The 13,769-nt window shown below is 33.9% G+C and overlaps 1 protein-coding gene across 2 annotated transcripts; it reads right to left on the minus strand.

The window, feature by feature from the left end:
- Positions 1–3,172: 3,172 nt before the first annotated feature.
- LOC123716188 (pancreatic lipase-related protein 2-like) lies at positions 3,173–9,006 on the minus strand. Of its 2 annotated transcripts, XR_006754524.1 has the most exons (8): positions 8,858–9,006; positions 7,681–7,831; positions 7,179–7,327; positions 6,623–6,868; positions 6,182–6,370; positions 5,160–5,325; positions 4,683–4,776; positions 3,814–3,859 (listed from the first exon to the last, which is right to left on the minus strand). XR_006754524.1 is itself a non-coding variant. In XM_045671798.1 (7 exons), exons 1-7 carry the CDS (start codon positions 8,886–8,888, stop codon positions 3,250–3,252), a joined length of 999 nt encoding a protein of 332 aa, XP_045527754.1. In that variant the 5' UTR covers positions 8,889–9,006; the 3' UTR covers positions 3,173–3,249. The 2 variants fall into 2 exon arrangements, 1 of the variants encoding a protein (XP_045527754.1); XM_045671798.1 differs by lacking the exons at positions 3,814–3,859; positions 4,683–4,776 and adding an exon at positions 3,173–3,316.
- Between the last annotated feature and the right edge of the window lie 4,763 nt (positions 9,007–13,769).

A 13,769-nucleotide genomic window follows, 5' to 3' on the forward strand; every position in this document is an offset into this window, starting at 1 on the left:
ATGTAATGAAACCACGTGTAATTATCCAAAGAGAAAGGGGCTATAAAGTTAGTGGCTTATACCATGTTTAAACGTTTAGCAAACAGTGGTTATTTCTCGCTTTCAACTTTGATATACGGTACTTTGGTTCCGTCGTAAGTTTCCTGTTGTAAGGTGATTCAAATAACGTAGGGGAAAAAGAAAAGCTATGTACTTTCTCCCCTTGTCAAGTGTGTATTTTTAAGTTTAGTACGTGCTAGAAATAAACGAAACAACATTCATATACTTACTGCTTATTATATATTAGGTCCTTACATATGAAATTGGCGTTTTGTCGTACGGCCACTTTGACCTCAAATATCTCCTCTTTGGTTAGGAATTTCAAATTCAATTTGTACAGCTATTTACTCATGTATTTGTGCTTTGATGACCGTCATTCATTTGTTTTTTTCTTCTGTATTTTTCTGTTTGCGTCACTCATTTTACAAAATGGAAAACTTAAAGTATCGCATTATTTACGAGTACGAGTTCCGCCGTGGCACTAGTGCTGCGGAAACGACTCGAAGGGTGAATGATGTGTATGGAGGTCATGTTGCAAAAGAAAACACAGTTCGTTTTTTGTTCCAACGTTTTCGTTCTGGAAATGTCGAACTGCAGGACAAGCCCCGTGGACGGCCTGAGACCCAAATTGATAATGAAGTATTGAAGGCTATTGTGGAAGCGGATCCATCGCAAATTACGTCCGAGTTAGCTGCAGGCTGCGGTGTTAGTGATAAAACTGCTTTAATTCACTTGAAGCAAATTGGTAAGATTAAAAATCTTGAAAGTCACCTCACGAATTGACTGAAGCAAGCCGGCAAACGCGCGTCGACTGCTGCGTTACATTACTTAACCGGCACAATAATGGAGGTATTTTAAACCGAACTTACCTGTGATGAATAATAGATTATTTACGATAATCGGAAGCGCTCAGCGCAATGGTTGGATCCTGGTCAGCCAGCCAAATCCTACCCCTAGCGAAAATTAACCCCAAAAAAGTTACTTGTAAGCGTTTGGTGGACTAATGCCGGTATTGTTCATTGCAGTTTTCTCAAATCTGGCCAGACTATTACGGCTGATGTCTATTGTCAGCAATTGTAAACCATGATGGAAAAGCTAGCGGCCAAACAACCTAGGCTGGTCAATCGCTCCACGCCACTGCTACTTCACGACAACGCTAGACCACACACTGCACAACAGACGGCTACCAAATTAGAAGAGCTTCAATTGGAATGTCTAAGACATCCTCCGTACTCCCCGGACCTTGCTCCAACAGATTACCATTTTTTTCGAAATTTGGACAACTTCTTGCAAGGGAAAAAATTTAACTCTGATGGGGCAGTCCAAATCGCTTTCACAGATTTTATTGATTCCCGTCCGACTGGTTTTTTTAGTAAAGGGATCAATGAACGACCTATGAGATGGCAAAAGTGCATAGAAAACAATGGTTCATACTTTGATTAATTAAATATATTATATTTAAAAATATTAGACTTTTTGTTCCTCCCATACAAAACGCCAATTTCATATGTAAGGACCTAATATTAGTTATTTATTCGTGGTATGGGCAGAACTTGTGAATCAATAACATTCCATCCTCAGTATTTGAATGCAATTCAGATATTTCTATATCAAGATGGGAAATAAAATTAACGAATAATTTTAAATTAAACCTTGTTTATTTGTAGATAAACAAACATTAAGTACATTAACCGACTGATTCTAAACCCAGAATACGACTCTGCGAATCTTCGATGTTTCCATAGGAGCACGTTTGTAAGCTGAACTTCTTCTGACCTACAACTCGTAACCAATTACAACTTTAGAACCAATCGTAAGTAGAACGTCTGCAGGACTTTATATGCATCGTTTGGTTTTACGTAAGTAATATTTAAATAGCAAGCCATTTGTACTAATAATAATTATGTAAACAACAATACTTATACTCTTAAAGATGTTCCGCTTCCGACCACAAAACACCACCTATTATATGCTTCACTAAGTTTCCTCATAAATAATAAGATTCTTTAATTTATATTATCAACATGATATGATATACTCAATGTTCGAAGAAAGAGAAAACAAGGAGCTTCGAAGTGCATCGGAAGCAAGCATTCAGCACGTCCCACTGCGGCAGTTTATTCCACATTACTTCTTACGTTGATATTAGAGGAAGCTCTCGAACAACCTCACGGGGAATACAAATCGTATACATCCAGCATTTGGCAGCTTGCTCGGGTTTCTTTATAGTTTGTACGTGATTGTTTATTTGTCCACGTGTTTTTCAAACTCTTATATCGCCATTTTATCTTAGAGAAGCATGTTAGAGATTATTCCCCACCTTAAATATACCATAAGTAGCAATTTTAATGTGTTAGGCTTATTATTATTTTGTTATTATACTTTATTTTTTTACTGTCTGACCTTAGCGTTGAACGTTTGTAATTTTTCGACTTTTAAAAGGAATAGCTTATTATGACTCAGCGATCATTTAGTAATGATAAAAGATTTTTAAAATTGCGTCCGTCGCTTCTTTAATTTATTCGTTACAAAATATAAATTTATTCTTTATACTATTAGTGTAGAAAATACAGAAATTTATGCGATGGTGATTTGAACATTTATTTCCAACATATCGTCAAAAACATGGGAACTTCAAACAGAAGGGAAGTTAATTGAAATCGGTAAAATTTAAACAAAGCAAAAATAAATAATCTCCCTTTACAAGATAAAAAATAAGTTTTATTCCAAGAAGCTGATTAAATATACAACGTCATGAATTATTATGAAACGTAAAATATTACGAACATAATTGAAGTGGATTTTTTAGTATAAATTAAGAGCTGATGAAGGTTTAATCATCTAAATGAAAGCAGGCCACGTAAATTATTAAGTCGGGCCGCGACCCATTCGCTGTCGCAAAATAAATTTTTAACCTTGGACACCCTGCCCTGACATTGGCTGCTCATAAACCAATTGTGAGTTTTTATGTCATTAATGATAATTAAATAAATAATATTCTAAATATTCACTAATTGAGATATTTTTTTTAAGGAAATATACTGTGTTTAAAGCACAGACCTCTTTTCATCACAACTCAAATACCATTTGACAAAAGGAGAATGAGTACTTAGATGAACAGATATTGATTAGATACATTTTTTGCATCGATATATTTGGAGATGAAATTTTTATTTACAGAGTTTGACGGTGGGATTAATGTTGTATGAATCAGGAGGGGTTCACTATGGCGTAGGGAGGTTCGGCATTCGTTGTTAGATAGTAGATTCCGTCTTTCCTGAAAATAAACTCTTGTTTAATTATCATACTCACAGTATTCATCATCATAGTCCATTCCATTTTTATAGTATGTATCTCAACAATATGTTGAATTGTTTTAAATATTTGTATGAATATAACAAAGTCCGTACTATATATACATATATTTAACGTATTAATGTTTAACTTAAAATTTCATACATTGTCACACTCATAGTAAAAAATGAGAAACAATAAATATTCTTATGTAGTATTTTAAATAAAGTTCATATTCAATTCAATTTCGTTTCACAATTCCGTTTAAGTTCAAACCTCATGAAATGATTACAATGCTAAGCATACATAAATGATGCATTTTTACAGACATCGGGGCTTTCAATATATTTTATTGTATAAGTCCTAATAGAAACCATATTGTACCTTTATGTATAAAATAATATTTTTTTTCCCTATATATTCCTGATTCGATTTTTCGAACTTTTGCTTGTTGGCCCGGAATCTTTAGCCAACATACCAGTCTTACTTTGGACTTGTTATTAACCATCGTCTCATTTCATCGGACCTTTAAAAATTATATATATTCACGGATTTCAAAAAGTAGTTAATCAGCCTGCCTGACAACATCGTCGATTTGTTAAAACATGTCACGTAACGACTTTGCAGTACCAGCAAGATTAAAATATAAAATTCAATGAAGAGATTGGTACACAGCAGGGATTCAATGCCACGTCTTCCGTGTTAAGAGTCGAGATGTGTAAACGCTACACATTCGTAGCAATTAAATCCGGTACATGGCATGTAGAAAGCAGTTAATCAACATAGCTTTGAAGGAGCTTTATTGCAACAACCTTGGAGGTCTTAACCCAAATTTAAAGTGTATATTGATTTACTCGAACCGTGGTATTCCCTAAGCCACAGCTCGGTAGAGTAAACAAATATTTATGAGTAGTTAAAATCACTTTGCAATGGATAACAATGTAATGGATACATACAGTAGCTTGTTCTATAGAATGCTTTTTTGTATTGTAATCATCGACTGATTTCAAAGCGAAATATGTGATTGAAACGTATATAATTAAATAACGAGACACTTGAGTTTTCAGCTACGCAAAAAATAATTATGATATACGCCACGTAGTCTTCGAAACCAAATATATCTATATATAAAAATGAATCCATATTTCCCTTGGACACGGTATCACGCGAACGGTATAGCGCTTTTACAATTCAAACTTTTTTGATGTAACCTTATGGCGTTTGACATAACATTGAAAGAATACGTGCTGCAAATATAGTTAAAGAGGATGTCAGAGAAATGAATATCGTTAAAAACAAATGCTTCGATCGGAGTTATTATATTGATAAAATACATAGAAAATAATTACAGTCGCTATTTGTTTGTGGTATTAATCTTGAAAATCCACGTTTTTCACATTGCCAGTTATATGTCACCTGTTCCATGTCGGAATGCCAACAAAACTATTTATACGCGCCAGAAAAACAAACAAAGAATATTGTATATCATAAAGCATTAAAATAATAAACACTTAGTTTCTGAAATATTTTTCAGATTATTTAAATTTCGAATTATACCAATTTATTATATATAATATCGCTAGTATTTAAAAAAAATATTTGTTTTTTATTAGACCTTGCAAGTATCATATCATAGAAGTCGTAACTAACTTAAAAAAATCTATTATCATGGAATAAATGCGGCGCTTATTGCCAGCTTAATAATAATCTATGATTTTACAGAAACATCATTGAAAACAGTAACGTCATTGTTTTTCATCTACTTGAATCCAGGCGGTTTTCGACCTCAAATACGCATGTCACGTTAATTAATAAATTTTACTTACCCGTAATGAATGTCGAATCCACCCATAATCAGCGTCTCCCCAGTGCCTTTGCATGAGCCCGAGTAATACAATTCATCATAGTCCTTACATCGAACTCCAACGAAAGCTACATTTGATATTATGGATTCCGCGAAAAACATATGGGCTCGATTGTGTGCACATAGACCTAAAATTATATAAACTGATCTAAAATATTTACTGTACCAATAATATGAGGAAAACGTTATTAGTCACTGTGATGCATAGAGCAAATTTCAGTTTTATTATCTTTGAAGTCGATGAACCTTTGCCTCTCGAGCTGAAAAACATATTGTTTCGCCGGAAACTCGTTAACTAAAACCGATGTGGTAGTGGAGCGTTAAAATTTCAAGCATGGTTCTCTCCTTTACGTTAATATCCTATTTAGTTTACAAACATTGGTATTACATTATTAGATAGGAATATGTTTATTCCTTTACAGTTCGTATTCAACTGTTAAAGAGTTCTTAACTTAATTTGCGGGGATTTCCAGTCGTGGCCGTTTTTATGACCTTAAAAGTAATTTAAGCTTCAAGGTACAAGGCTCGCTGATCTTTCGAACTTTGAGTGCTTATAAATATGAATAAGACCAAGAAAAGACTTTTATTTCTAATACAAAAACTAAAGTAAATGAAATATCACGCGTACATGTTTAGTAGCAATAACTTAAGATTGTGACTTATGTTCGATAAAGGGATTACATATTACGAGTATAGTAGGAAAAGTATGATTTACGTTACTTAAATAAGGCAGACATATAGAAAAACTATTTTAGTATCATATTATAGTTGATTTTGTTTCCCTGCCTACAGTAGTATTACTTTCCTCGTATCTTTAAAGCAGTTTTCGTTCACCATATTTTGGTTTCATAGTAACTTGGCAGTAGAAGGTACTAATTATAGGGTAAGTATAATTTAAACCTATTTGTTTTTCGTTATTCTGCATTTTTAATTTTATTAAGACACAACTTAAAACAGTCTTTAAGTTATTACTATAATTCTCACCTCGATAGTCAATTCCACAGCCGGGCTGCCGAGTGCCAGCATTCGGGTAGAAGTCTATATGACCAAGGGGTGACGCGAATCCCAAATATCCTCCGCAGGTGTGTATTACCTCCACATGTCTCGCGTCATGCTTGTCTAATCGAGCATCTTTATTTCCAACTGTAAAAAGTGGTAATGCTGGATCCAAACCTGAAATACGTATGTTAAATAAGTCATGATTTGAGTATTTTCCTATAAATACAATTTTCATATTTTCATAAACATCACAAACAAGTAATACAATAGTAATAATAGCGTGTGTTTTTGCATATAGGCGATTTGTTATTGATAACCTAAATGTAAGAAAAATAACAAAAGCGAAATTCAATGAATAATCTTATAATATTATCGGTCATTTGTATATTGGCCCAATATACCTATAAAATGTATATGGATCATTACCTGTAATTGTGTCTATGGGCCCTTGATTCACATAAGCTCCAGCTATACCAACAACGTGTGCACCTAAACTATGGCCTATTAGATGCACATTATCCATGGAAACACCCTCGGTGATTAGAAAATTCAGGAACTGTGTTAGGACGCGCCCAACCATGGCGACATTGTAACTAGCCAGGATATAATTTACATTCGCTGCGTTACCCCAATCAACAACTATTATGTTTATATCACTTACGTTTAGGTAGGCTTAAACATAGAAACAAGTATTATTACCTGAAACTCAATGAGAGAAAGTGAACCAAAGTATTTTTGTTAAAGAGTAACAACGACTGAAGTGTCGTTACTGACTAGTAATAACTTTTGTGGATTAAATTTTAATAAACATGATTTGTATGATTGGATATATGGAATAGATGGACTAGATTTTACCATTGTACCACTTTCATTTTGATAAAATATTTTATTTTTGTAAACAAATAGTATGAATAAAGCGTAGATATTATTTACCCAGTAGAATACTTAAGATTTTTTTTTTCAATTCAATTTCAATAGGTACCTTCTTTAATTGACTCAGGCATAGGACTATCGCCATGATTCAACCAACCATGGGTCAAAACTTTCACCTTATTGTTGAAATTGAAATTCGAGTTGCGTAATGATGATGAATCATTTATTTTCAGCATTTGGTATTCAAAAGGATTTCGCCTGCAAACGAAATGTTTCGAGCCTGAGATATCAATATCCGGTGAGCATTTCCTCCCATTAATATAAATAGCCATAGCTAGGATTTGTAGCTTTAAATATGGATTTTGAAATTTACATGTAAAAAAAACTTAGGAACAAAAGCTGTGCGCTTTTTTTAGCACATGTGGCGTTAATTCCTTGCCGCCATATTAGGATAGCAAATTCACCATTTTAAATAAATAATTTTATTTATTATGGTTAAATATGTATTTTAATTATAATTTTACCCACATATTGAATTATAAATGTATTTTTAGAATTTAAAAATACTAATAGATACATATAGGTAATAAAATGTTTTAAAAAAGCATTACCTCGTAAATAATCTGAACATGACGTCTTGATCGTTAACCCAACCCCACCAAAACCGAGTTTCATTCATGGAAGGAACAGACGCGTGGGTTTGTAGACTTGCAAACCACACCGGATCATATGGTGTCGGCGTTTCCCATTCTATAGCTTTCACTAGAAAACATAAGTCGAGAAATATGATGTAAACTGTTTTAGCTTAGTTGCGAGGTATGCGACTGAGAATCGTGTCAAGTCCAAAGGATATAAGCGCCATCTATATGTGCCATCAATACATGCTTGTTAAGAAAACATTTTTGCAACCAGCACGTCTAAGATGCAAAAAGCGAGGGCATGTGTCACAAAAGGTTTGTCACCTAGATCACGTTGGCTTTAAACGCCATCTGGTTGTTCCCTGAACTGTTTAAAGTTTCAGTATTTCAGAAATTCTTACCGATACCGATATACCGATATGAAACTCAAAATAAATAAATAAATATATTGCATGTTTTGAGCTTTCATAAAAAGTATTTTGACGTTATTGATATTTTGGGCGATTATATTTTACAGTAACGTTTACCATGTTATGAAAATTATAAAACGAATGAATTTTATAATTTTCATGACTTCGGGTGCTTATTTAATAAAGCTTAATTTTGGCAACATGGAACACAAATTATGTAAAGTTAACAGGATTCGTTTTATAATATTAACATAAAATAAACACATAAGTATTTAAAAAAAACATAACGATAATATTTCGAAGAGGTTTGATCAAAAATAGTAAAACAACACAAAGACGCACATTTAAAATGTAACATTTATATCAGAACATTATTAAAATATTTATGTATTAATTGAACAGGTACAAAGTTACTAATAACATAATAACTAAAAGTCTTGATTACAAAAACGTAAAAGTAATGCGGTATATCAATAACGCTAACACATTATGCATTATAAAAATAAAATAGACTTTAACAGAATGAATGAGAAATCAATCTCAGTTACACAAAATATAATTTAAGAAAGATTTAAAAAAATTACGCAATATATTAAAAATAATAAACACAGCTCAAATTGTGTTCTGTTTTACTGTAACTCTAATTAATAAGAAATTGAATCCGAATTAAATGAGAATTATAATTATGAGTGTAGTATAAATACCCTTCATTAATAATAATACGTAAAATTTAAACAAACCTGTACAAATAAAACACAACAGTAAAAACATTCTGATGTTTTTTCAATAACATAACTAAATATAATAAATAATAACACTAATTTGGCACAAATTTAATCTAAAACTGATCATTTTGGAGGAAAACGTGATTTGCGAACCGACCTCAAGAACTCCCACATTTTCACTGACTGGACGATGTAAAGAATTTGAATTTGCTTAGCGGTACAGGTTGGATCATTACGATTCATAGAACGCACAACTAGCTTGCTCACTGATCATAATAATCAAGGAGACCTCATTAATAGTACTGGTATTCAGCTGTATGCTATTTCCTGATACCAAATTTAGGTAGACAGCGCTGTCTTCGGAAATTAATTACAATAACTTAAATCTTTCGTTCTTTTATCGTAAGCCTTTATAAGAAAATGATATAAGGAATGTGCTCTCTACCTATCCAAAAAGGCACTAGTGGCGCTACGACGCTTTTTTTTGGCCTCAGATTTCTGTATCTATTTCGTGATCATTTGTTTTTTCAAATAGACAAGTAGGTGATCCGCCGTCTGTGCCTGACACACGTCGTCGAGTTTTTGATTATTAGGCATTACGGTTTTCTCACGATGTTTTCCTTTACCGCACGAACGAGTGTTACACACGCACATCGACAGGCAAGTAATGGACTTGTCTGTCGATGTGCGTTTGTAATTTTTTTGTGTGTGTGTTTTTTTGTGTAATTTAATCTGGGGTTGTAACTTGCGATCTCATAGATGAGTAGCACGCTCACGCCACTAAGCATATCTACCCGGTGCCACCGGTGCAATATAAAAATGGTAATGTCAATTATCATTGCAGTTGTGATGGGAAGAAGCTAAATTATTATATACGAATAAAGCAAAAATTTGGATTAATTTCTTATACCCGCCAAAAATTATATTATTTTTTCTCTCCTCTGTTTTATTTTACTTTTACAATGGAAGAAATAAAATCCAAATTAATTAACAGAAGACTCAATTGGTACTATTTCATGTGTATTTAAACACCATACGGAATCTATTTAAGTCCCTAAAAAAGTCGAACTAAAACCCTGGATGACTCCTGGAGTAGGTGCGTTCTATAGGAATCTGTGTTATAGGTAAGGTCTGGTTCTTTATTTTACAATTATTAAGAATGGAATTTAAAAAAAACAGCGTTTATCGTCGATGTTTTTGTGTGATCGCCATCTTTAATGGCAGTAAAAAAAGTGTATATTAAAAAGAAACTGGATCGCACGGCTTCGCACAAAAAATAGCAAAAGCATACAAGACGACGGCACTCAACTCAGGCCTTGCTTGCTGGGATACTACCTTCGCGTTAAGGAGGCCGTGGCCGCATATCTGGCGCGGATGGGGGTGCCATAGAGATGCGACTGCCATACACTGAGCTTCCACACCCCGACAAAAGACTTAAAATAACTTTAAAAAAACTGAACGACCCATAAGAAATCGATTACTTTTCTATGACAAAGGTATTTACAGACGGAAGTATAACGTCCGCAGGTGTGGAAGCGGCATGAGGGACTGAGTGGCAAGACGGGACCGAGAGACCTAGTAATAAAAAGGTGAGGCTAGCTCCGTACTGTACGTACACTGTACAGTGTACCAGGCTGAGCTAGCTGCACTGAGGGACGCAGTGTCATATTTGACCAAGGTGAAGTGGAATGCGGCTGTACTTAACGACTCTCGCTCTTCACTGGATGCCATCGCGGGTGGACGCTCTCTCGATCCCCAAGTTGCCGAGATTCGCCAGAACCTGGAAGAGTGGCTTTTAAATGGTATTAAAATTGTACTCTTTTGGGTGAAGACGCCCGTTGGCACCCCGGGAAAGTGAGGGCAGATGCACTCGCCAGGGATGCCGTCGGGGAGACGGGGACGTGAAAAGGGTACAATGCGTAATGCGGGTAATGTGTTCCTACTTGCGACAATACTCAAGACTTTAGACACCTGGAACGAGCGCTATGTGGGTGAAACAGCCTCAGTCACAAAAATGATTTTCTAATGATGCAAACGCAGCAAACAAATAAATGAAGGCGAGGCGTTTCGCTCCTCACATGGCGCAGATCTTGATTGGCCACGGCGCTATTGGACACAGACTCAAACTGAAGACAAACCCCGTGTGCGACTGTGACGACAGAAACGACCAAACGGTGGTTCATATACTTGTATTCGCAGGGCCCGGCGGGGGACGCCAGCCCTTTAAGTTGATAATGTCCCCCTTAAAAAGGCAAATGTCGACCCCCCTGCTGCGATCTTTGGATTTCTCCTGCTGCTTAGCTACTCGGTCACATATCTGCCTGATGGCGTGCCTGATAGGTTAGGATGTAGGGGTTTATAAAAAAAAACCTCTTTATTTATCAATCCTATTACTCTTTCTATTGTTTATTCAAAGCAGTAACTAAATATGTTGCATCTTCGTTTTGCAGATCAATTGTTGTGGGATGAAATCCTAAAAATATAAAAGTATGAGTACTACTAATTATTGTATATCGCGATAATGCAGGTTCAAAATATTTTATTTATTTAAAAAATTATAACTTTAAATTTTTGAGAGAACATGAAACAACATAGTTCATTTTAACATACAATTTAAATTAATATATCAATATACCACTTTGTACCTTTCCATATATTCCAATAAAAGAGAACATTGTTCCAAACTTCTTATGCCTGTAGGGCAGCTTGCTAGTGCAAATTAAAAATAATATTGTGAAGTTTTAACTTTTATAGTGACATTAGAAAAAAAAATATTTTATTGCCTGGTAACTGACTCCTACTCTAGACTGCTGAATAATAACATATGCACTATTAATTAATATCCAATCCAATTTTGACCATCTTAGATCGAAATTTTACAGAAAAGCATGCCAATATTCAATTCATAGATTGAGTTACCAATCTAATTTTTCAACCAATCCTTTAGAGCACCGATCAGAGATTGAAGATTGCCCTCTGTATAAAAATTTATGTTTACACATGCCAATAACCTATCTGTCCATTTTGACAGTTGCATAAATATTGGCCAAATCAATCCCGGATAGCTATCGGTGAAATTTGTATGGCTTATGGATCGGGATTACGATCATCCAACATTATATTCATTAGTAAAATGTGTTCATTTTCGTCGTCCTCCAGTTCTAGTGATAGTGATTTGGAAGTTTTAATGCAATTATTCGATTGGGATAGTGAAGTTGATGGTGATATATCATCTGCGATTGCTAAGCTAGCTGACGAGTATGTTTTTATACACCACCAGAGTACAGAAAAATTACATGAAATTGCTAGATCTTAGAATTGTTGCCATTGAAATGAGTGCACTCATTTACGAATTCAATCATCATGTAAGTAATTTATATATTTCTTTTAACATTGTACATTATAGTATGAAGTTGTAATAATAATAAGCAGCATTATTTTCTTTAGGTGAAGTAATTGGTGAATAATACCGTAATTGAAAAGGATATTTCTCTTTAAATATACAGGCTGTGTGTGATGCAGAAATAAAATTTATTAATGTTGGGCCTGCCATGGCCTGGTGCCGCTCATGATGCAACAATTTTTGAAACCTCAATTCTACAAGTTAATTCAAATTGAAAAGAAGGTAGAACTTGATAAATGTGCCAACTAAATTGACAGGTATATTAGGTATAGCTTAATATCATACAGGTCTACTGAGAAATCACTGGATGGTTGTTAATAGTGCTTACTCAAATATACCATATTTTTTAACATCATTTCTCTGGCTGACCAACAATATGACAAATCACACATTAAGACTAGGATACTATAGAGAGGTATACATATAGTGTAATTTAGAGTATTTATAACTATACTATGTTAAAATATTTCAAGATATGTGACCTAAATGAATCATGATGTAAGGTTAAAATATTTGTCTTTTTCAGAACATTTGGACTATGGAACTGTCGGTTTAACATTGCATTTGTCACTTGCTAAAGTTCAAGCTATTATTATTGCCACAGCTGTTATGCAAAATATTTGCAAGGATTATAATTGGGTAGATATACCGGTAGAAGTTTTAGTTCCAACAATTGATACAATTTCAAGTCAAGAAGTTAATGAAGGAAATCAAGACATAACTGAAAGAACAAGCCTTATTAATAATTTATGTAGTTAATCTATCTATAACATTAAATTAATATTTTAAAAAAACGATGTAATGGAAAAATAAAATAAAAACAACATTATAAAATTTATTTAATTATATTCTTATATAATTAACTAATATGTTAGCAAAAACTACAATTTATTAATAATATATATTAATATATTCTCTACAACCAATAGAAATCAATAATTTAATAGCCAATAGTAAATACGGTTTTCGTAAGTCAAAATTTACAATGGACAATTTAGCTATATTATCCACAGATATTTGCTTAGGTTTTTTGCGTGATGAAGATATTGTAGCTGCCTTTTTGGACATCTCTGCCGCTTATGTTAATGTAAACATTTCTACTCTACAACGCAAATTATTAAAGCTACATGTTACGTACGTTTTAATACATTTTTTGTTTTTTCCTACGTTATTAATACATTTTATCATCAATATACTATGATACAGATACATATTATTAATTTTTCAGAAAGATGGTAATAGTACTGAGTTAAAGCGTACAGTTTTTTCCCCAAGGTTTTTTTTTTTTTTAATCTCGCTGTTAGCCTTTAGGCCTTTACAGCTCAGCTCGGGCTGTTTTGGCGAGCGTAGCTCGGCCAGAATAGGGTTTTGTCCCGCGACTAGCGCAAGGGCGCCTGTGAGACTCGAACCTCGGCTTGGATAATCTTCTTTTTTATTCCGTCGATAAATTTATGGATAAGGCTTGAAATTCCAAATCTAGTTCTAATTGTCTTAATATCTGCCGTTTTCTAACCATGCTTTACA

This window comes from Pieris brassicae, chromosome 11 (assembly GCF_905147105.1).
Source record: "Pieris brassicae chromosome 11, ilPieBrab1.1, whole genome shotgun sequence".
NCBI classification, from domain to species: domain Eukaryota; kingdom Metazoa; phylum Arthropoda; class Insecta; order Lepidoptera; family Pieridae; genus Pieris; species Pieris brassicae.

What these genes read in the sequence shown, in the direction of transcription:
- LOC123716188 (XM_045671798.1), bottom strand. Translation starts at nt 8,888, where the DNA reads ATGTTTTTACTGTTGTGTTTTATTTGTACAG. An exon ending in GCCCATAGACACAATTACAG is followed by an intron (nt 6,371 to 6,622) that starts GTAATGATCCAT and finishes TACGTATTTCAG; the next exon opens with GTTTGGATCCAGCATTACCA. An exon ending in CTGTGGAATTGACTATCGAG is followed by an intron (nt 5,326 to 6,181) that starts GTGAGAATTATA and finishes ATATAATTTTAG; the next exon opens with GTCTATGTGCACACAATCGA.